Below are 24945 nucleotides of genomic sequence, written 5' to 3'. Positions count from 1 at the left end.
TTAGAATCTGTAGGTCTTTTTCCACATCAACAATCCATCTTCTTCGTGGTCGTCCTCTGCTTCTTGTGTCCTCTGGTTTTTCGTGGTGGATTCGTGGTCTGATATCCTCGCAATGTCATCCTCCCATCTAAGTCTCTGCATTTTAACGAATTTCATAATATCTGGATCGGTATAACTGAAAGTTCAAAGTTGTATCTTCGACGCAATAGCCTATTTTCATTTACGGCTCCAAAAATCTTTCTAAGAATTTTTTTCTCAAAAATACCAAGAAATTTTTTATCATTTTGAGACAAGGTCCACGTTTCAGCCCAATATATCAAAACCGGTCTTATTAAGGTCTTATATACATTAAGCTTTACTGCACGTTTTATATTTTTATTTTTAAATATTTCTGGAGACCGTGAACAGTTTTGTTTGCTATTGCTATGCGTCTTTTTATTTCGTCGTTTGTCGTGTTTGTTGCGTTTACTAGCGATTCAAGATATGTTAATTCTTTGACTTACTCAAAGGTATATTTGTTAATTTGAATTATTTGTTGAATATTTCGAAGGTTTTTAGAAATCAACATATATTTAGTTTTTTCCTCGTTCACCGCTTCCGCAAGCCTTGTAAAACATTGCACCATGTCTCTCATTCTTTTGCCCACTGTCTTAGACCATTATTAATGTCAAAGAACGTAGAGTTTTCTCCTTCAATTCTTAAGCATGAGCTTACGTTTTAAACTGTTAGCAGTTCTTTTCATACTGTCATAGGCTGCTTAGAAATCGACGAAGGCATGGTGTGTATCAATGTTATATTCTAGTGACTTTTGTAGAATCTGCCTATGTGCTTGAATTTTATGTGTAGTTGACTTTCCAGCAGTAAATTCGCATTGATATTGGCCAACAATATCCTTTGTAAAATGTTTAAGTCTTTCAAACAATACATTGCCGAAAATTTTATACGCAGATGCTAACAGAGTAATGCCTTTATAGTTCTTACACTCTAGTTGATTTCCCTTTTAATGTAACTGACATATTATTCCCTTTAGCCACTCTTCTGGTATCGATTCTGCCAGAAACGTTCTGCCTATTAGTTTATGGATTGCTGCAAAAAGTTGATCACCACTTTTTTTATACATTTCCAAACAGATTTCATCGATTCCTGGGGCTTTATTGTCTTTTAGTGACACTTCTTCTCTTATTGAGTCTTCACTGTGTAGTTGACGTTGTCGATTTTGTTGATTTTCTATGTAGTAACATCTTTCAATATCGTTTATATTTAGATGTTCGCTGAAATGTTGTGCCCATCCATCAAGAACTGAGTTTTTATCATATAGAATTTCACCGTTAGTGTCTTTGCAAATTTTTAATCGTGGTTTAAATTCTCGACCGCTATTAATTAGGGATTTGTAGGATTTCCTCGTTCCATTTTTATCGCATAAACTTTGTATCCCATTGAGAGTGTTCTCCTCGTATTCCCTCTTCTTACGTCTATGGATGTAGAATGTAGAAAAAGGGGCGGCCAATAGAGCCTGATACACTGCGACCTTTGCAGATCTATTGTGTTTCCCCCTTATTTTAAAGCACTTCATCTAGCTTGGTCCTCTTAATGAGACTCAACAGCCTTGATAGTGGCCTTTTCATGTAGCCTGGTGCTTCCGGTTTTTCCTCTCCGAGTTCTAGAAACCGCATTCAAAAAATACGTCTATGGATACGTTTTTCCTCTCTTCTAAGACGTATATACTCTTCTTTTTTTCTCCGTGTACAACCTAGGTTGATGGTTTTTTTTTATATGCTGCGTTCGTTCTATTTGTGGCCATTTCGCACTTACGATCAAACCAATGATTTGTTTTTTTTGACTTGATTTTGCCCAATATTGCAACCGATTTCTGTAACACAATATCTCGTATATTTGCCCATAGTTGGTTAATGTCTTCTTCTTTTTTTAAGTTTTTTGTCCTTAGTTGATCTTCTATTTGCTGTCTGTACACATTTGCAATGTAGGGATCTTTTAGTTTATTAATGTCGATTTTTTCTCTCCTTCTTTCGATTTCTTTTTTTAAATTGGATATTCTCTCTTTAAATCGTGCTATAACTAAATAGTGAGCACTACCTATGTTTGCTCCTCTAAAAGACCTATCATCTAATAAGTTAGAGCAGTGTCTTGCATCGATGATTATATGATCTATTTGGTTAATTGTTTCAATATCAGGAGATTTCCAAGTTCCCTTATGTGTATGTTTATGGGAAAATCGTGTCCCAGCTATTACCATGTTCTTAGACATCGCAAAGTTTATGATTCTGAGGCCGATATCATTAGAGTCTACATGTAGGCTCTTTTTTTCGATGGTGGACGAAAATATATTCTCTCTTCTGCCTTCTTCATTAAAGTCTCCTGCTATTATTTTGATGTCATTTTTGGGCACTCATCGTACTCTCGGTCTAGTGCCTCATAGAACATGTCTTTTTCATTATCCTATTTTTCTTCCGTTGGAGCATTGTTGCTAATAACGCTAATATTAGCGAACTCTCTTTAAGTCTTATTCGACATATCCATTTTTTTTTTTCGTTTTTCTTATTTCTGTTAGTTCTCTAATTCTTTTATGCATGTTAAAAAAATCATGTTTTTCTTAATTTCTTCCAGTTCTTGATATTGCTTATGTAACATTCTCTCTTAAGCTTTTTTATTTTCTTTTTAATTAATCGATTGGTATCATTATATTGAATTGGATTTTTTATTTGGAATAATTTTCTTTTATTCATTAAATAGTAGTATCTCATCCAGTCTTCATAATTTCCTTTGTTTGGATTTAAGTTTTCATTTACTGTTTTCATTATTTTTTGTTTATATTTTTTCATTTCTGATCAATGTTATAGCTAGTTTCATTTCATTCTTGGGTATTCTTTAAATTTTGAGTGATCGTTTTTACACTTTTTTCTTTTGTTTGCGGTTCCCTTAATCTCTTAATATCAACTCTATTTTGCTTGGTTTGTTAACTTTTAAGCTTTTTTATTTTCTTTTTAATTAATCGATTGGTATCATTATATTGAATTGGATTTTTTATTTGGAATAATTTTCTTTTATTCATTAAATAGTAGTATCTCTTTATTCATCCAGTCTTCATAATTTCCTTTCTTTGGATTTAAGTTTTCATTTACTGTTTTCATTATTTTTTGTTTATATTTTTTCATTTCTGATCAATGTTATAGCTAGTTTCATTTCATTCTTGGGTATTCTTTAAATTTTGAGTGATCGTTTTTACACTTTTTTCTTTTGTTTGCGGTTCCCTTAATCTCTTAATTTAAAATATTATCAAAATTTAAAATATTCAATAACAAAGTAACTACGTTAAAAAAATTCAATACACTGTAATAGTAAAATAAATATGATGTTTTTTTAATGAAATAAAACATAATAGCGTTGAATAATCTTTATTAAACAATTACAAATGCAACCCAATAACAGAAAAGTGCTTGTTATATATCCTTCTTTTCTTAGTTTAGTTTTGATAACATGGTATAAAATGAGAAGGCTACTTTTATAACCTAAAAGTTAAAATTAATTTGTCAAGAAACTTTAAACTTTACAAAAAATATATTGTAAATTAAGGAAATCTTTTAATATTTAATAAGCACGAACAATTTGTTCGGGCTTAAGCCCGTAACTGAATCTGTGAGAAGAGAAAGCGGATATGTCCATAAATAGGCATTTTTAAAATTTTGACAGAAATCCATTATAAGTATGAGGACGTGAAGAAGTTTTGCACAGAAACCAGACATATCCTCATACTAATAATGCTTTTATGGGTATTAGAAATTATGGTATTGTGGAAAAACCGGATAAGTCAACATCAAAAGTGGACATGTTCAGTATTTCTACAAAATCTACAACGTATGTCTATTCGACCCAATATACATTTGTCATTCGTCACTATGGAAGCTGTACAAGATGATAATCTCGAATTAAACATTAAAAAAAGGCGAAATCCAGAGTGTTGGAAGGCTGTTAAAAAAACGATTAAAAACGATTGGAGAACCATGCAGGTATGTTGATATAACCTCAAATTTTATTAAATATTTTATTCTTACTAGACTTATTACATTGTAGATGTAAAAAGCTTTCTTGCCATTCCCCGTGAATGTAGAGAAGATATTTTTACAAAATTTTATAAATTAGAAAACAAAAATGCTCAAGACTCTTATCTTCAGTCCCTTATTGAATTATTGACAGTTACCCGACGGCATCCTAGACAAAACACTGAAGAAAACAGGAGAAAACCTCATGAACACTCAATTTCGTACAGGTTGACAACAAGTACAGGAGTTTATTCGGTTTGTAAATCTGCATTTTTAAGTCTGCATGCTACAACGAAACACAGAGTAGGTCGGTTAATAGAGCTTCTAGAAAAAAGAACAAATAGGTACCTGTTGACATGAGAGGTAAACAAAAATCAAATAGTGCAAAATCTGAAGAAATAGTCAAGAGTATAAAAGCCCATATTGAGTCATTTCTTGTCAAACTAGCACACTACACGGGACGCAAAGTGAAATATTTGAACGAAAAAAAATTTCCAAATGTCCCAGTTGAATATGGATTTTATAGAGCTGTCTTCAGTTACGCTTCGGTAGGCCTCAGATGGACACCTCCAGCAAATGCGAAGAACTAGATTTAAAAATAGAGTCCCAATATTTGAATGATAATGCTAAGAGGGTAGCAATAGTTAAAAAGATCAAAAAAGTTTTTTGCTAAAATGAATGAGTTAGAGGCCCTTACCAAAAGGGGTCCATCGGTAGGAGGAATATGCATGGACTATATGCAAAATCTATTTCTACCGGTAACACCTATCCAAGATACATTTTACCTAATTTAACTTAGAGTCAGTGTGTTTAACATACATGATCTTAAAACCAGTAAAAGCTACTTCTACGTATATCACGAAGAATTAGGCAAAAAGAGCCCTAACGAGGTGTGTTCCTTCTCTGATGGAGCTGGAGGTCAAAACCAACAACATATAGTTTTAAGGTTCGCCAGAGCCTTAACAGACCTCAGATTTGAAACGGTGAACCAGTACTACCCTATTCGTGGTTATCGAATCATTCTCGTTCATGCTTTGTGACTAACTTTTCTGTAGCAAAGAGAATAATAAAAAGGCTGATAGGATTTACACATTGAAAGAGTATATAAAACTCATTATAACTGCTATTACTTAAAGAAGTTTTACTATCCATCTGATCAAGAATGATAATGGTATTATTAAAGATTATAAGTCCTGGTGGACTAAATATTACAAAAGAAATGTTTTATCACACAAATCACTAGGTAGGCATATTCCCAAAGAACAAAAATTTTCTTTTTCTATCAGCAAGTTCATGCACTTTTCCTGTAACTCTCAGGCAAAAGGTTAAAATGTTGCTCATGAATTTATTGATGGAATTGTTCACCATATATTTGATGTTTCTACACGCACCAAAGTAGAGTCACTTCCTGTTAACTTCGCCTATCCTCAAGTCAGAGTTCCGATTAAGAAAAAGAGATTAGAACATCTATTAACTTGCAACCTACTTGGATGAGAACATTTCTGGGTGCAAGATATTTTATGATTCCTTATTTACATGGCCAACTGCAGAAGGTGAAGATGAATCCGAAGAACTTTGAATTATTCCTTTTTATCGTGGTATTTTGTATTGTATTGTTGATATCATAATAAATAATCCTAAAATAATAGTGTTGTCTAAAATCCGGATATGTCCAATAAATAAATATTTATTTTCTGTCTCTGATAGTTGCCTTCAATAAATTTTGTATCAATATTTATCAGTGAAGGATTGCTCTATACAGTGGTAATTAAAATTGAAAGTATGTAATAATGTAAGTTATCTTTTAATTGTTTTTTAGTCATGGCACAAAATAAATTTTTCTTTATAAACAATACTTTTTCTCATGTAGATAAAAACTTTTATTATTAATTTTATTTTTCAGGGATCACATTCCAGTTAGAAATCTCAATCGACTTAAAATAAAGAACTTCAAGCATTCGCTGAGGCATTATTTCGAGAAGAAGACGAATAATTAATTGGGGCAAATTCTGATACTGCAGACGAAGAAGTTATTTTTAACGAAGATGCCAGTTCTGATTCGAATAGATATTCAAGTGAAACTTCTAGCGAAAATGAAAATGAACTAAGTTCAGAAGAAATCCGAGCTTAAGTCAAAGACACTATTTTCGGAATTTCTCAAAAATGCTGGAATACAAAAAATAGCTTTTTTTATTGAATATCCTAATTTTTTTTTTATATTTCTATAGTGTAAAACTTAAACGAGATATGATTGTTTAAAGGTTGTATTCCCATCCGTTTAGCACCATCTTCAAGCCCTTTTAGCGCAACCCTTTTTAAAACTAAGGGCTTTAATATACACCATTTAGTAGTTTATTTAATAGCTGCAAAGTGATGTATATTTTTTTTTCCAGCGTTCGTTTTAAAAAGAGATGCGCTAAAAGAGCTGCGAATAAAACCTTTACACAAGCATAATATCTCGTTTAATATTTTCTCTATAGAAATAAAGTAAAACTAAAATCTTGATAAATTGATAAATTTTTTCACCCCGAGTTGGAGTGATAACCACACCCAGAGAAAGAGCACATATTGGCATATGGTAGATTTTGATCTCTGAGCTATTTTCTACCTACTGTGTAATTTCAAGCAAATCCATGTGTATAAAAAGAATTCTGAGCAAAAAACCGTCATATCCTGGACTACTAGTGTACTTACCTTAATAAACGACATCATATGCATATCATAGACATTATACGCATTAAACTGTGGTATTCTTTGAGAATTTTGTAATAAAAATACAAAATCTTTTCTTAATTCTTCATCTTCCAAAGTCCTCCAGTTACTGTGAAATATAGCATCTGGCAAGAGGCTTGCCTAATAAAAAAAAGTTATTGTATTTTGTTATTTGCATATTGTAAGTTGTCAGTTAAGTTGTGAGAGAAGGACAAAAATAAAAGCATAGAGAAAATTTTGCATATAAAACTGTTAAATTTCCAAAAAGGGTCATGAATGGATTAAGGTAATGAACAAAGTGCAAACAATCAAGTGCATTACCGGCAAGTGGTAAAACTTAAATAAAAATTTGCAGGTCACCTAACTCGATAAAATGATGAGACTTTAAAATAGTGGATTACATCATACTTTTTTTAAACTACCACCGGCTTTGCACCAGAAGATTCTTTGTGTTGAATTATTTTTAATCTAGCCTTATAATACATTCCTAGATAGATGCTTCTTAGTTTAAGAGAGACACGTTAATCTTCGGTACTTAACAAATTATGTTTTTTTTTTTTCATTTAACTCAAAATAAATAAAATTCAAGTCTTGTGATCTCAACGAAGACGAACAGTTTTCCTCATTGGTAGTTTTAGCATCTCTTTTGGTTCAGTCCTCAGTTGACCAGTGAATTCCTGCCTTATATCACTTAACAAAATGCAGTGGCATAAAATGTGTATGGCAGTTTCTTCTTCCATTTTGCAATTTCTGCATGATGCCTACCTTATCTATTTTGTATAGGTATTGTTTTAAACGACTGTCACCATTTCGTTGATCACTTTAATATCTCGTATATTGAGATTCAATAAATTATCCGAGAGTTTTTTTTATCAATTTTCTTAATATTTTCTCAGTCTGGATTTGCCCTTAAGTGGCGTTCTATTTTGTTATGCATGGTTCTCATGTACGCATATACTTGGCAACGTTGCACTTGGTAAACGGAACCACAAGTGACAGCTGTGACATGACAACCAGACATGGACAACACAATTAGGTTAGGGACTCCATGTGAGTGAACATGAATAATAATGTTAATTTAGATATCCTAATAAAGCTTAATAAAACCTATCGTAAGTAGTATAGTAAGTTAGTACCACAGTCCTAAAGAGCTAAACATTACATCTTTCTTTTTATGATTTCTTATTAACCACTTCTTAACCACGTTTATAGCTTCTTCTTTGGTATTGCAACAAAATTATGCTGCGCCTTCAAAGGTTTCTCTTGAGCCTTGTTTTGTTAACAGATCTGCTCGTTTATTCGCATGCACCACTTCATGGCTCGGTGCCCATATTAAAGACATTTTATTGTCTTGCCAGACTGTTGAGGAGTTCTGCAGTTCTTTACAAGTTTTAGTTGGATAAGTGGCTTCTTTACGGACAGAATAGACGCTTGGCTGTCTGTATAAATGTTGATTTTCTTTGCTTTGGGGTCTCCATTCAGGATTTTGTCAATGCAGACCATCAATGCAAAAACTTCATTCTGCAAACACTTGTATATTGACCAAGACTAGTAATGACGAACATTTTGAACTCGGTTTGTCAAAATTTGAAAAATTAAATTATAATTTGCCTAGCGTGTCACACATCACAAAAGTAAAGACTGAAACAATAGAAATATTCATAATTTTTACTTTAATTATTTGTTAAATGCAATTTATTTGTTAAATGCAACTTAACCCTCGAGCGGACGGGCCTATAATTATCGCGTGAGTGGACGCGTGGTGCAAATATGCTGCCAGCAGCAAATTAAAGTTCTAGAAGTATTTAAATGGCTTATAAGTAAATAAAGTTTTAGGAAATTGTTTTAAATATTTATTAAACGTATATTTTACATAGCAAACAAATAAACAAACACTGTAAACATAAAAAGTTAGTCACTTTCGTCAGATTCCACTAAATTGGTTTTACATCGGTGACAGGTAATCGTAGTTTTACTGTGCTCTTGACAGACAAAATTATCACATTTGTTACACAATTGTGACGTAAATTTATTTTTCTGTCTTTCACATTATGGCGCAACGTTTGGTTACTGTTATATAAAATCTGGGCATTTATTCCAGCAATATTGAAAAGAGCATAAAATAATGCTAAGGGCCACCTTCTGAATATCCCCCACATAATTGGTCGACTGTATCGACGCCATCCTTGGTCTTATTGTAGTCAAGAATTATTTAGGGCATTCCAGTTTTTTCGTCAATTTTTCCATCATCATGCATAGTAGAAAGTAATACTACAGATTTTGACTTTTTCGGAACGTAAGACACCATACACACCTCTTTTTGAAAACCATGGCACGAAGATCCAATTGCACGATCTTTGTGGGGCAAAAACTCGGGAGGTATTTCTGATTTATTTTTTCGCAGAGTACCAATGGTTGTAATTTTTTGTTTCAAAAGTGAACATGCCAAAGGATAGCTGGTGTCCCAATTATCGGTGGTCAGATTTCTATTAGTACCTTTTATATGCGCAACTAGTCTGTTTACTATATCAGATGGAGAGTTAGATTTACAGTAGGGCCCCTCAGGCTGTTTGCCACAGTAAACTTAAAAAGCACTGGTATAATAAGTTTCGGCATCCCGAAGCGCAAAAATTTTTAAACCGTATTTGGCCGGTTTATTCGGGATATATTGGATAAAGCTGCATCGTCCTCTAAAAGGTTCCCGTTTTTCATCTATGGTTACATAGTAACTGTGATTATAATATTTCTTACAGTTGTCTTGAAACTTGTCTAAAAATGCTCTAATTGCCGCCAGTTTATCCAATTTTTTACGTTGTTCTCGTGTTTCTTTATCGTCAAACCTTATACATCGCAGCAATAATTAAAACCGCCTATAGCTCATGCAGGCCCTCAAAATTGGCAAACCTGTTCCGTCATTTGTCCACAGTTCCTGGACATTAGTCCGACTTCCTTTTTTAGTACCAATTAGAAACAATAATCCAAACAAAGCCATCATTTCAGATTTACTTGTAACTTTAACTGCTCTTTCTCTGCTATAATTAACCCCCTTTCTCTTTTTTTCAATATACAGATTTGTAAAATGCACGATATCATTTATAATGCTATCATCAATTAATTTCAAAAAAGCCTCAATCTCAGTGGGAACGTTTTTTGCAGTCCCTTTCGGGCCAGGATTCGTTTTTAAAAGATTTTTTGAACTGGTCTTGGAAGTTTGTGAATGGTAACTAGTTTTTTTCTATTTGGTTTTCTTGTTTCTACCGGTATAAAAGTTATTATCGATTTCGCCAGGCAGACTGTCAGAATCTACTTCCATATCAGAACCGGAGTCACTAGCATAAACAGCCTCATTTTCCTCAATGTCTTCCAACTCTATCTCTGAACCTGAATTATGGTCTTCTTTGGTTACAATCTCTCCGTCTTCTTCGCTCCATTCTCCATCATCTGAGTCATTAATTTCTTCTATATCAGACATATCTTCTAAAATTTTTCGAAGCTCTTCCTCTGTAAGTCCTTTTGCCCTAAAATAGAGTAAAATGTAAATTTTGGCAACGCTGTAATACAAAGAAAGTGATAACCGACATTTTTTTAGCAATCTAAAATTAGTAGTAGCAGAAAAAATTTTATTATAAAGAAAAAAATAAAAATTAATTCACTTACATGACTGGACGCGTAGTAGCAAAAATGATCCAATTAAATTTAAGTTGCCGTAGACAAAGACATTAACGAAATTAAATCGCACAAATTTAACTAAAACTTCCTCGTCTATTTCTAGGAAGATACTGAGAGGTATAAAAACAAATAACCCAATAGTCACGCGCCACCCACTCATAAAGTAATATTGGTAGCACTATTGCACCAGCGCCTCCACTCGAGGGTTAAAATACAAACACCAAAATTTTTTAAATCAATGATTTACTTTTCGATACATATTTTACATATCAGTTAGTTAGACTAATTAGTTTAAAAATATCCCTATTTTGAAAAATATTAGAATTATAAAAATTTTTATCTTTGATGATGCGTGTCACTAAAAATAAGCTTGTGTGTCATAACTGACACGTGTGTCATAAATTCGCCATTACTGACTTAGACCAGTGGTTCTCAAACTTATTTAGTCGCGGCACCCTTATAGGGCTAAAAATAGTTCGAGGCACACCAACCCTTTAAGCGATTTAGGAAAAGACAAAAAATGACAAAAATATAATTCTGAGGCTCATTTGATTTCAATATAAACTTTATTTCAGATCAATAAAATACAGTACATTTGATATTCAAATATCTTTACTTAATGTGATGAACGAAACACTTTCGATCATGTTTTCATTATATCTTTTATAATTATGGGAATCTTTGTAAGTTTGGCCCTCAAATCTCTTGATGGGCATTATAATGGACGTTGCACCCAGTCCATCTCTTTCTCTCTATCTCTCTCTGTTGTTCCATCCCTCCTTGTGGAGTATTGGGCGCTTATGCGTTTTTTGGCCAAAAGTGTAAGATTGCTGACTGGCTGGGTCAGGGCATCTTCTTTCATATTTATTCTCTGGATGAACTGTGTACTAGTTCCTTTCATTATATTCTATTTTTTTTTTGTTTTTAATTTCACCCTATCTTATGCCAATTTTTTCGTATTTCCTCGTTGAAGTTTTTTTCCAGCTGGTGTCTGGTCTTCCTCTCTTTTTCCTCCCTTATTGATATTTAACTGCTTGTCTGGTTATGTTGCTTTCATCTTTCCTCAAAGTTTGGCCAAACCAGTTCGAATTTTCTTCCTTTACTGTAGTAGATATGTTGGTTTACTTTGTTCTGTACATAGTTTTGTATTAGTTATTCTGTTAGGCCAGTATATTTTCACGATTTATTTTAAATATTTGTTTACACCAGTTTATAGTTTTTTAGTTGTGGATTACATGTTTCTACTCCGTAAAGTAGTCTACTTTTGACGCAACTATTAAAGATTTAAATTTTTGTTGTTTCTGGTATTTCGCTTGTTTGCCAAATTTTATTTAAAGCGTTGAATTTATGTTGACCCTTTATTATTCTCGTCTGTATATCTTTTTTACACCCCCGTTCCTTTTCATAACTGATCCCAAATATGTGAACTTGTCTACCTCTTCTACCTCCTTCCACGCTTGGTCCATAGGCAAAGGTTAAAACGTACGACTAGTCTGTACAGCCCGAGTTGATCTATTTAATTAAGAAGAAGCATAATTATGTCGTCTGGTTTTTAGAGTAAAAGATCAAGTTCTAATGACAGTAATAGCGAGAACGATATTAGATAATGAATCTCATGGTTTAGTGAAAAAGGCAAAAGTTCGATTGCGTTTAAAGATTGTTGAACTGATATTTGAGAACTTAATTCAATAAACGTCAAACTTTATCATGAATGTGTTGCTTGTGTGAGTCCATTTCAAATAGGTAAAAGAAATAAAAATAAGACTTACTCACAATCAATTTAATTTTACTACCAACAAAACTAAACTTTTACCCCCACAAAATTGTAAATCTAATTTCATTCATTGTCATACAACTGTACTTTTATTAAAAAAATTTCAATAAATTAACACACATTTCTAAAATATATCTTTTAAATAATATAAATAACTTTTAATAATTTAAATAATATAAAACATCACTTTCATTTAACAAACAATCCCATAGTACCTTATTCCTATTTCATTTGTTAACATCTCTACCCTCAAGAAACTTCCCCACTAATTATCAAACAGTTACAATAAAAACCGAAGATCACTCATCATCAGCAATACAGGATAGTTTGAACTATGTTTCCCGAATCATTAACTAATAATTCTTGTACCGGCATGTAAGTAGTATTTTGTTTTTTACTAATTTATTACAATTCAATAACTTATCTCATACCAATTTGTGGGTTTTTACTTTGTCTGCTTAATCAATTTTATTCCTATTAATAAACACAGACATGTAATATTGGCATAATTACTGTAATTTTTTATCTTTATCTTTATAAGACAGCACCCTAGAATTTCAGCATTTAATTTACATTGCAGCGTTTGACCTGCAGATGCTTTGCAAAGTGTAGAAAGCGAAACCGGTCGTTTTGGTAGTAAAATTAAATTTATTGTGAGTAAGTCTTATTTTATTTCTTTTACCTATCGCAAACTTTATGTTATTATTACAGTTAATGCTTTTTACACAAGTATTGGCGTATCTCATGACTTAAATAGCAGTCGTCGTAAATTATAATAGTCCCTGTTTTGTTCACTTACTTGATGGTAAAGATATGTTCCAAAAAAACAGTCAACACATAGCTGTATGGAAAACCCAAATAAATATAATAAACCTACTGCTTGTTCTGCAACGTTACCTAAAGACTCCTAAAATTGAAAATATATTTTACTGGTATCAACGTTACATTTTTATTAATTATCTTTAAATAATTATTTTATACTAGCTACCTTTGATTTTGTTCAGTTGTTTACTTTCTGTTTTGTTTTATTGTTTTTTTCTAAAAATAGGTGACGTTTAAATTTTATAATGACTAAATATCCTGGTCAGCTTTTATTGTTCTTGATGAAACTGATACACTTGTCAGCTGGTCAACGACACTTTCCCCACTTTCTGCCTGTGTGGGAAGGTGAGAATAGAGAGGATGCCCAGAAGTTGAGTATACCTTTGGGTAGTATAAAATTGACCAAAGAAACATTTAGTCTTCGAACCAAAAGAGAACTGAAGATTTCCAGGGCCAAGTATGTTCACTTTGTAAATCGGCACTCAGGTGTTTTGAAGGACAACGGCGAGCATTGGGACGTAAGTCTATAAATCAAGAATGGGGCGTCTTGAGATCAAAAATAATTGAGAATTGAACCGTCCCAACTGAAATAAAAGTAGACAGAATTTGTAAAATGAAAAGGAAAAATAAAGGATTAATAATATCTTTTTTCGAAGGATAAGAGAAACTCGATATTTTATGGACGGCAATCAATCAGTGGTTGATTTTGTATTTAAGTAGAGAATAAAGTTCATCCAAGCAATTATTTTTAGGTTACATATTTATATTAACACATGCCGTTAATTAAACGGAATCTCTTCTTTGACTAGGAAGTATACTTTTTGAAAACTTCTACCCTTCTTCCTTAATTAATTAACCCTCTACCGCATGGAAATCCATATATGGATTGAGTAGTTTACTATTTTTTTTTGTATGTTTAAAGTTCAGCACATACGCAGGCATAGCATAACGTGAACCGTACATTTGTTTGGAAACCTCTGTATATTTTTAAAATCTGGCAACTCTGCTAGACAAGTCAACCCAATCATTTTAGTTACAATGTGCTGTGCATTGCGATTTTTTAGAACAAGTGAAAAATTTATCTTCAAACATCGGCATTTTTCAAGTAAGTAATCAATTTTTTTTACTATTTCATGTCTAATTGGTGTTTGTTCTTTATAAGTTAGATGATATTTAGTGATTATTTACTTGGGTTTGTCAGAGAAAACGACATTTAGTGATCATCCGTATATGGCTTCTTATGCATTATCGTAAAAAATATACAGATTTTGTCGAAGCCATATATGGCTTTGTATGCATTTGAAAAGTAATTTATGTAGATATTATTTGTTTTCAGAAATGGATCCCCAAAGGTTTTATCGCAGTTCTAAATATGTGAACACTATTCCCAGTGATGGAGGGTTAAGCGACGATGATTATACTGATTCAGACGAAGAATATTTACCTTCTTCGTCTATAAAACAACGTCTTCAGTCCGTAGTAGTATCTGAAACTGATTATTCTGACATAGAGACATCTGATGCCGAATCAGAACTTGACGATGTAAGGGCAACTACCTCAATAGGACTCAAACCAGCAGACAAAAATAAATCAATATCTACATCTAAAAACAAGAAAGAGAAAATATTATGGAAGGAATCAAAATTGAAGAGTTATTATGAAAATGATTATGCTTTCTTGGGAGAATCTGAATGGCCAGAATGCATGCAGAGATTGGAGAGATCTATAGACTTTTTTAAGTTCTTATTTAATGACGACTTATTTTTTTAAATGACGACTTAAATTTAAAATCAGTGCAATATAACGTCAGCAAACCCGGCAACATTACGAAGTATGAAATTGAACAATTTATTGGAATCAGCGCATTTAAGTCAATTTTAAAATTACCTTCTAGTAGACTCTACTGGAACTCACTTTTAGGCCAACGACTTGTATACGAAACTGAGTTGTAATCAGTGGGAAGAGATTAAAAAATGTTTACATTTTTAACATATTTAAAACATTTTACATGTTTTTTTTAAAACAATAAGTTTATACGAGCTGGTTTACCCGGTCATGATAAATTTTTTAAAATAAGACCTCTCGTAGAGAACATACGTGAACAATTATTATTAGTTCCTAAAGAAGAGTATCTCTCTATTGATGATCAAATCATACCTACTAAAACAAGACACAGTCTAAACCAATACAATCCTAAGAAACCCAAGAAATGGGGATTCAAAAATTTGGTACTTAGTGGAGTTTCAGGAATTAGCTACGATTTTAATATATTTGCTGGAAAGCAAAGTAATGTTATATCTGATGGTGCACGAGATCTTGGAGCAAATGGAAATATAGTTACAAAACTAAATAGTACAATCCCACGACACAAAAATCATAAAGTATGTTTTGATAATTGGTTCAACAGCCCGAACCTATAAGTTTATTTTTCACAAAATGGTTTGCTACCCTTAGTGATGCCAAATGCCTACACCAAAAGAGTTAAAAAACATGGTCGAGGTACTATGATAGAGAAAATTGCTGTTATAGATGGAGTAGAAATCTCTTGTGTTTGTTGGTATGACAACAAACTAGTTACCATGCTCTCAACATACGTAGGTAGTTCTCCTATTACTTCCAGAGAGCGCTATTTTCGAGAAGCCAAAGAACATCGTGAAATTCCTTGTCCTAAACCAATCGATGTTTATAACAAGCATATGGGAGGAGTTGATCAATTGGATTCCATGCTGGGTCTCTATAGGATTCAGTTATGTTCAAAAAAATGGTACAAGAAAATATTTTTTCACCTGTTGAACATTTGCATTGCGAATGCATGGATCCTGTGGCGCCAAAAGAGTGTAAATTATATGCCATTATTTGACTTCAAACTATATATTGCAGAAAATTTATGCAAGGTGGGCAAGAATAGTTTGCCAAGGAAAAGGGGTCGACCATTATCAAATGTTAATTTACCAAGCAGTTCCATAAGTGAAGCAGAAACTCCTAAATCCAAAAGGGGTTTTTTTCAAATTACAGATAAACTTACTAAATTGATTAGAAATATACCTTTTAATAAATAAATATTGAACAGCATATTTAATCGTAAGAATATTTCATCTCCAACTATTTGAAAAAAAAAACAGATAATACACCTAAACAAGATATTTAAAAATAAACAAAACCTAAAAAAATTCCGAATAAAATAATTATTTAAACAAAATATTGAACAAAAATATAATGTTTATAACATATTTTGCAAAATTAATGATAGCTATTGTAGGTTATTAATTTGGCTTATTATTTATTATTAGGAGAAGAATAAACTAACCACATTTGCAATCCGAAGTGCGCCAAGGCATAGAGCAAAAATACTTACAGCTAACTGATATAGCTCTAGAGGATTCATTGCATTGTTAAGTTGGTTCGTGAGTCTAAAATATAAATGATATATTAAAATTGTTAGTTTGAAATTTACTATAAATGATTTACTTAGTGCTAAAGTGTAGAGGTAATATTTGTAAAAAATAAGCTATATGTGCTAGCTATAATCGCGATGTCGTCAGCGAATCGGAGGTGGTTTAATTTGTTCCCATTAACGTTAATGTCATATGAGGCGCCCAGAATAACAATAATCCAACTCCACAAAAGTTGAAACTGAGATATTGAAGGTTTTGTGAAATCAATTATCAAGTTAATTCTAGAAATATCACATATGTACCGTAATTGGATTTGAATTAATATTAGATGTTTAGTTTTATAACAATAATACAAAATATTGAAATCTTGCTTGAATACTGAGTTTAAGTTGTGTTTGAAAAAATAAAATTGGACTTTTACCATTTTTAAAATGACTCATTTTTTTAAAATTTATTTGAATGAGGTTTAATTATTGTCATTGTTAATAATTTCTGCATTTTAAAAATATCTAACTGTGATATTGCATATACATATGTATAATAATATAATAAAGCACAGTAATACAAAGAATTATTTATTTGAAGAACTTTATATACGTATAATTACGATAGGAAGATAATCTCGTCGGCTGAAGAGCGATTTTCTTCATTAATAGTTGAAGACCGTGTTGCTATCTGCGTCAGCCGATTTCTGTAGTAGTGAGGAAAGATCGGAGGTATGTAAGGTAATCTTAAGTAATAAGTCTAACATGTCTCTTTTATGCATCAGTGAGTGCTCTTCTGGATGGATACAGAGGACCTTGCTGTACATTGCACGTTTTTCATGGGTCTACCGCATCTCTTTTTGGAAATATCCACCGTGTAAAACTCCATACATTTGTTTAATATTTCTTTAAACTGGAACTGTTGCGGACGATCTCGTTGAAAACGGAGCCATCGAATTTTTAACCAATTGAATTTATAACCGCAGATAGTTTTCTTTCTGTTTGTTACTTGGTTTTCCAACATTTCTGTGCTTAAAAATTCTTCTCGCTGCATTTCAGTGACGACAAAGTGATGTTGCTTTTTTGTATTTTGTATTATTTGTATCCATTCCTGAGGGCTGTAAATAAGAGCATGTTTTCTGCTAGCACTCTCTATAATACCAAATTCTCCATCATTCTGCAAGTAGGAGTGACCAGAAACTAGGAACTTCAAATCTATTATTTGAGTTCTTACTTCTGGATCTTGTACAAGTTTTAACAACGGTAGGCTTCTTTTAATGTTCCGGTTTTGACCTGTATACGAATCAGAATACGCAATTACATGCTCATAAGAAGAACCTTCTTGCATTAGGTATTTCACTAAACATGATGCAATATCTTGTGATCCACGACCACCTTCAGTTTCGTCCCATACATAGATGTATCCTGTTTTGTTGTTCATGTAATGTATGCCAAAATTATATATGTACAAATTCCTCTTATAATAGGCTACTGAAGTAATTAATTTTGGATAGGGTAGCGCTTTCTGTAAGTCAAATGTAATCATATAGGCTTCATCTATTTTCTTTGAATCGTTCTTTAAACTCTCTCTGGCAGCATCTGCTTTCCTTTGATGTAGATCTTTCTGTAGTAGTAATTCTTTCTTGAATTGTTCTTCTTGTGTGGATTTGATTGTAAGTTCAAATTAATCACATAAGTTGCAGGTATCTCGAAGGGGAGGTTTGAAGTGCAAGTTAAATTTACTGTTGAAGACGTGGTAGTAGTACTTTAATTTCTTCGGTTCCCTATTCTCTGTGGCACATTTTTCTTTATAGAGATCGTACATTTTTTACTGTAAGATTGATGTTTAAATATTTTCGATGAGGGTTTTCCAATCTCGAATAGTGACTCTGATATGCTGGAAATATACCGACGTGTTCCATCAGTTCATTACTAAGGCTCTCATCACAGTCTAAAACAATAACACAATGTTTTAGTGCAATTAAAAAGAAAAATATATTAATTATTGGTATTTAAACAATTGAGACCTAAACTACTCAAAGATAAACTTAATTAGGTACTCTTAATTAAATAACTGAAACGTCAATTGCAATTTGATACTATTTTTTTCCTTAAAATATCATTACTTTTAGGTTATGTTAAGTTATGAGTACTCATCAGATGAATATTCATTATTCCTGTCTGAACTCGGAAGATATTCTGATCCAGAATCAATATAATCCTCATTGTCGTTGGAATTCATAACGAAAACTTTTTTTACACAACAATTTTTAATAAAAATACATGCAAGTTCAAAACACGTTCCCCGAAGTGGCGTGATACTTCAGAGTGATAATGGTCCAACTCCGGATTTGTACCGTTGTTATACTGACACTTAAACTTAGACCACTTTTAAATTGAAATATTTTGATTTTGTATAACAAATTGTATGACGATTTTGTATACGAGTGGTGCCATCTCTACTTCAGTAGATATAATTAGGAGTTGGGCCAAGTTTATTCTGAAAGATTTTATTCTGTACACAAAACGCGAATTTTAAAAAATATGGAGTTGGACCATTATTATTCTGGGCGCCTCATATGTTATCCAATTTTTAGTTTTAAAGACGTCTTCTAGGGTTAGATTTAATGCTTGTTGTGCATGTGTTGTATGTCTGGAAATTAATGACATTCCCGAATTGAGCGTAGATAATTACGTCGCCTTTGATATTATTTTCTTCTAATATTTTAAATTAAGTATCGACAGTTAAAATCATTGAATGCCTTTCGTATTAACTCAGCTCATTTTAGAAAATTATCGATTTCGCCTATTTTAATTAATAAGGATTGTAAAAGACCTATTTTTACAGAAAAATGAATGTACAGTACATACTTTATTAATTTTAAAAAAGCATTTGGTAATAGAAACATGTAAAGGGCAAAAAAAATATTTTTAAGTACTAAAAATATTTTAGCATACTGACAAGGAACGCAAAACTGACCTTATTGCTGATACACAGTATGAAAGCCAAAACCATTTTGTGTTTAACTGTAACTACTATGTATATTGTGTATACACTGTATAAGTATAAACTTACCTTAAGATAAGTTGATGATGTCTAACACACCTAACAAAATATTCCTTCCTTTCGTCAGTGTATTTATTTTCCAAATCATCCTTCATAATTTTTCTTAATTTCTTGTTAGTAGCATACATCTCAGGAGCATTAAAGATTTCGAAGCATTCTTGAAGGATACAGTACTGACTGCTAATACTTAATAATGTACCAAGAACCAAAAAGTTAACTCCAGTAGTAATGATTGTTATAGTTATTCCATGAACGAACGCCTGCGTACAGTAAATAATTTCATACCAGGGACTAACTGCCCAGTCAAAGGGATATACAATGACGTACGGGAGTCCTCTAGTAGAAAACAATGGCGGGATTAAGAATATTGAATCATATAGGAAGCCTACGAAACATATTTAAAAAAAGTAATTATTAAGTGAAAATTGGATATTAATAATATGTGAATAAAAAAAGGACTCTTTTAGTCATAGTATTAACCCTAGAGATATAAATTCAAAATTCAGTAATATTAAAGGTTTGTTCATGCCACTGAATAGCAATGAATTATCAATAAGTAAAATCGCACATATAGAAGCAATACAAAATTATATACTTTCTCTCTCTCTCTCTCCCTCAGTGTCTCTCCCTCTCAGTCTCTCTCTAAGTCTCTCTCTCGCTCTCTCAGTCTCTCTCACTTTCAGTCTCTCTCTCTCTGCCTCAGTCTTCCCCTCTCTCTTGTCGTTTCCCTATCGTAAAAAGACAAGAGAGTATCGTAATTTCCTTCGATACTTTTAACAAATTGTCTCAATAAAAATGAGTGGCTCGTCATCTTGGTCTTCTCTCTGGATCGTTTTCAGAAGCAAATATTCTTCCCTAATTATCATTATCTCTACAAATCACGTGACCAAACAAATTTTCCTTCGGAAGCGTAATTACTATAAACAGATTTATTGCAGGAATTTTTTTTAAGTAATTAAACACCAATATATAAAATTCCTTTCAACTAAAATTGTCTGTACTATAAAATGTCTCCTCTCCAAAAATAACGCACCACCTCAAATGAACTATGATTTTGAAGATAATTTTCTTCTGCGCCCTTAATTGGATTTCAACAATTTTTTTTCACACTGTAGACATATTTCTAATTAATTACTATGTTAATAAAAGTAAAATGTTTTTTCGTGGACAAACACCCTATGGAATTTATTAGAAACAAATGCTTCATCTTATTAATTTTTCCAGATTAATCGAGCATGGGAAAAAAACGTCCAGATGAAAAATACAGCTTATTTCAAATCGAGTAGCGAGCCCTTCCGCGAAATAGTTAATCGCGTTGACAATAAAATATCTATGATCAGACCCATGCAGTGGCTGAAAAAAAGTGTGTGAACATGTTGTTATGGTTGAAGATAAGTATTTGGAAAGTGAACATCGCATAGATGTAATTACTTAAGGATTGATTTAAATAATAATTCTAGTGGTGACGACAGTGTATCTAATTATGAAAGTGAATAATATAATTTAACATTACGATGTACCTATGTAACTTATGTGAATATAAGTTTTCCAAACTGTCCCGTATGTATGTATTATTTTTTTACCTTATATAATAATTTCGTATATTCTTCTATTTAACTTTGTGGCATTTAAGTGAGTAATAATATAAATAATCGAGGTTTTAAAGTTAAAACAATCTTTGCAATTAATATTTAATAATACTGTGCTTAATCGATATTACGTATCTATGGTTTCACATACAGACAATATATGTAAGTGATATATTACAATAATATGTATTAAAATGTAGTACAATATTGCCAAAAATATAATCTAATATCATTGTTCAATAAATTTTGTGTACCTATCTTTAACAATTTGATTTAAATCATAAGTATTTTTTGGAACGCCACTGCTTTGTTTGTTGAGGCTTTACTGTTCCTAGAAATTTCCGCCACTACAGTTGAAGCATACTCTAGCTTTAAAACTAGGGTACATTTAAGGCGGTGCTTTAATTTTGGGGAGTAGTATAATATTATACTTTTAAGGATCTTAAAAATATTAGCAATTATTTTAACTGTGACATCAAAATTATACAAAAGATAATTAAATTTATTGTTATTTAAGTATGATATACTCGTATTTGAAACACTTATGTAAAAATCAGAAATTTTTAATAGCATTTAATTCTGGTTACTGGACTGGTGTTTTAATGACATTTCGGTAATTGTAAAGCAAACAAGTACAAATCCGATATGACGTATGTTTTTGGATCGTTGTCCTGATAAAACCGGTAATTGTTATTGAGGCCTAATTTTTAAACACTAGTGGAGAAATTCTGCCATAGTATATTCAAATACATGTATTGATTCAGATTTCCTTCAATATAATTCATGTTATCTACTCCTGCAGACGACGTACACCCCCACAGTATCACTCCACCTCCACAGTGCTTTCATATTATTTAATTTTAGTTCTTCATGTGGCTTTCTCTACAGCGATATTTTTTCATCGGATCCAAACAAGTTTGTTTTTGTGTCATTAGCAAATATTACTGAACTCCAAAAGTTCAAATCTTCGTTATTAAGCTTCCTGATAAACTTCTTCAGTGCCTTATCCGGTACGGATGTTGGCGATCATCAAGGCTATCATGGTTTTGTTGACTGCTCTGCGAAACAGCTCCGCGGAGGTCATCCCAAACCATTGTCTAAGGTTTTTTAACCACGAGATACGACGGCGTCCCGGTCCTCTCCTGCCAAATATTTTACCCTGCACAACGAGTTGAAAAATTCGATATTTTTCTTCGTTTCGCATCACGTGGCCAAGGTACTCAAGCTTACGTTGTTTCACTAAATTAAGCACTTCTTTTTCTTTTGTCATGCGCTGTAGAACCTCAAAGTTGGTGACATGGTCATACACGATACTTTTAGTATCCTTCTGTAGATCCATATTTCGAAGGATTCAATCCGTTTTTCTGTGGCTGGCGTCAGTGTCCAGGCTTTAACTTCATATAGTAACACTAAAAGAATGTAGCATCTCACTATCCGCATCTTGGTTCCCAAACTGAGATCACTGCAGCACAGCAAGGATCTCAACTTGATAAATGTAGACCGTGCCATGTCAATTCTGGACTTAATCTCTTGAGCGTAGTCCCATTGTGAGTTGAGGGTAGTTCAGAGGTCAGTGAATCTGTCGACTCTCTGGATCTCTTTGCTACCTGCCATTAGTTCCCCAGGATCTAAATTTGCACGGCTGATAACCATAAATTTAGTTTTCTTAATATTAAGGTCTTGTCCGTATGTTACGCTCACAGTTCTCACTCGGTCTAATAAGGCTTGTAGATCATTTAGGCTGGTTGCTAGTAACACAGTGTCATCAGCGTAGCGGATATTATTGTTGTATTCACCGTTCACTCAGATTCCCATCTCTAGGTCTGTGAGAGGTTCAGTAAAAATTTCCTCAGAGTATATATTGAAAAGAGTCGGCGAGAGCACACAGCCTTGCCTTACTCCTCGCAAAATCTTCACTTGGTCGGTCAGCTGGTCTTCGACCTTGACTTGATCTCGCTGGTTTCAGTACAAATTCGTGATGATCCGAATGTCCTTCTCATCCAATCCTACTCTTTGTAGGGCGGCAAACATCTTCTGGTGCTGACAACGGTTAAATGCCAAAATAAAACAAATATAGACATCACAACTGACATCGCGGCATCTCAGAAGTAGGACTTGTAGGGTGAAAAGTGCTTCACGTGTACCCATGGAATTGCGGAATCCAAATTGCATTTCACCGACATTTTCTTCGCATTTCTTGTAAATTCTGGCATGTATGATTTTAAGAAAAATCTTAAGTGACAAACACCAATCTAATACACCTATTTCTTTGGCTAATAAAAGGTTTATGTCTAGCAGTTCGACCATATTACATTATAATATTCGTTTAATTGTTTCGGGGTTACCTCTTTTTCCAAATTGTCGTTCCAGCTCATCTCTTAATTGTGGTGCACTTTTTTTAGGACTATTTCCTATTTCACGTTCAGTAAAAATCTTCTTTGAAGCTGACTATTTATTTTTTACTTTATTTTCTTTTAGATAACGTTCAATAATGTGCTGAAATATTGATGAACATTTTTATGGCGAGTAATCATTAAATTTTTTTAACTAATTGTAGTTTGTTGGTACGTGCGGGATACACAAAATATATGTTTGCATACATGTGACCTACATAATATGCTACGTACAATTGACCATGAGGACAAATAACTATTGTTTATATTCTGCCCACATACACTTAAGGATTACCTTTGCGATTTGTTTATGATCATAGTGAGTGCAATGCAAATCGGATGTTGAATTCATTTAATTCAAATGACATATTTTTGTTATTATCATATTGTCTATAAGTTTTTCTCATCACCAAACGCGTTTCGTTACATAATTTTGGTTGGATTGGATTTCTACGCATAACGACGACCTAGCCAACTTTTAACCCTTTGACGCCAGAATTATTTGTTTAAAATTTTCATCATTTTTTTCACTATTTTTAATACTAATGTTATGTATTTTTTATTTTTTTTTAACAGCTTGCAAAAGATATATACCGTGTCATGGGTATTAGGACACTAGACATCTGTTAATACAATATTTTCCAAAGTAGTACTTTATTTTGAATGGTACAAACAGAAAATATTTGTCTTGTAGTTAAGCCACAGTCCTACATTACACATTAAAAAGCTTTAGGAAGACTTGTGTGATTTTTTTGCAAAAGACACATCTCCTTAATTTCATGAGTGGTGATATGTGCGCTTAAAGTGGTTTACTTTAGTGTAATTATTTCTTTTTCGTAGTCTTCTTCTTCGATTTTATGTCAACTTCATAAATGGACTTTAGCATATCCATTTTGGCAACAAAACCCATGTTATCCTTATAGTCCTTGACTGGTGTTGGACAAACAATGTACTCCATTCAACCATTTCTCTTCCTAGACACTATTCCAGTATATTCGGTGTTACGATATTTATTTATAAAAAAAAATACCCTTTCGGTCTTTCCATTACACGAAAACTGTACCATCTTTGGTAACTCGCCAATTCGACTCACCTCTCGCTAATTGATTATCATATTGTATTGATTACGTGTACAAGGAGTTTATATAACTAACCTACGAAAAGCTAATTAGCCTGATTAAGATAGTTTCAATATTTAGGAAGGATTTTATGACAAAACAGACCAAATATTTTAAAAAACAGGAAAAGAGATAGTGTTTTCTTAAAACAATAAAGATATTCTATTCAACTAAATAAATTTGTACACTCATATCTACCTACAAATTTAATAAATATATAAAATTAATTCTAAAATTCATACCAGCCCAAAAGAACAGCCATACCAATCCATTCATTAAGCGGTACATATTTTTAACGTTTCTTTTGCTTTCTAGATTAATTAAATCATATGGCCAAAAGTCGGTTAATATTATATGGAATACG

The 24945-nt window shown here is 32.5% G+C and overlaps 1 protein-coding gene across 1 annotated transcript; it reads right to left on the bottom strand.

The window, feature by feature from the left end:
• On the bottom strand, window positions 1-19813 carry LOC140442109 (uncharacterized). Its single transcript, XM_072533186.1, has 5 exons — window positions 19491-19813; window positions 16343-16445; window positions 13013-13120; window positions 6753-6911; window positions 1-135 (listed from the first exon to the last, which is right to left on the bottom strand). The coding sequence occupies exons 1-5, from the start codon at window positions 19607-19609 to the stop codon at window positions 1-3; spliced, it is 624 nt and encodes a 207-aa protein (XP_072389287.1). The 5' UTR covers window positions 19610-19813.
• Window positions 19814-24945: the final 5132 nt, after the last annotated feature.

The sequence above is a fragment of the Diabrotica undecimpunctata genome, chromosome 5 (assembly GCF_040954645.1).
Source record: "Diabrotica undecimpunctata isolate CICGRU chromosome 5, icDiaUnde3, whole genome shotgun sequence".
Taxonomy (NCBI): domain Eukaryota; kingdom Metazoa; phylum Arthropoda; class Insecta; order Coleoptera; family Chrysomelidae; genus Diabrotica; species Diabrotica undecimpunctata.
This window is presented reverse-complemented; position numbering and strand designations above follow the sequence as displayed.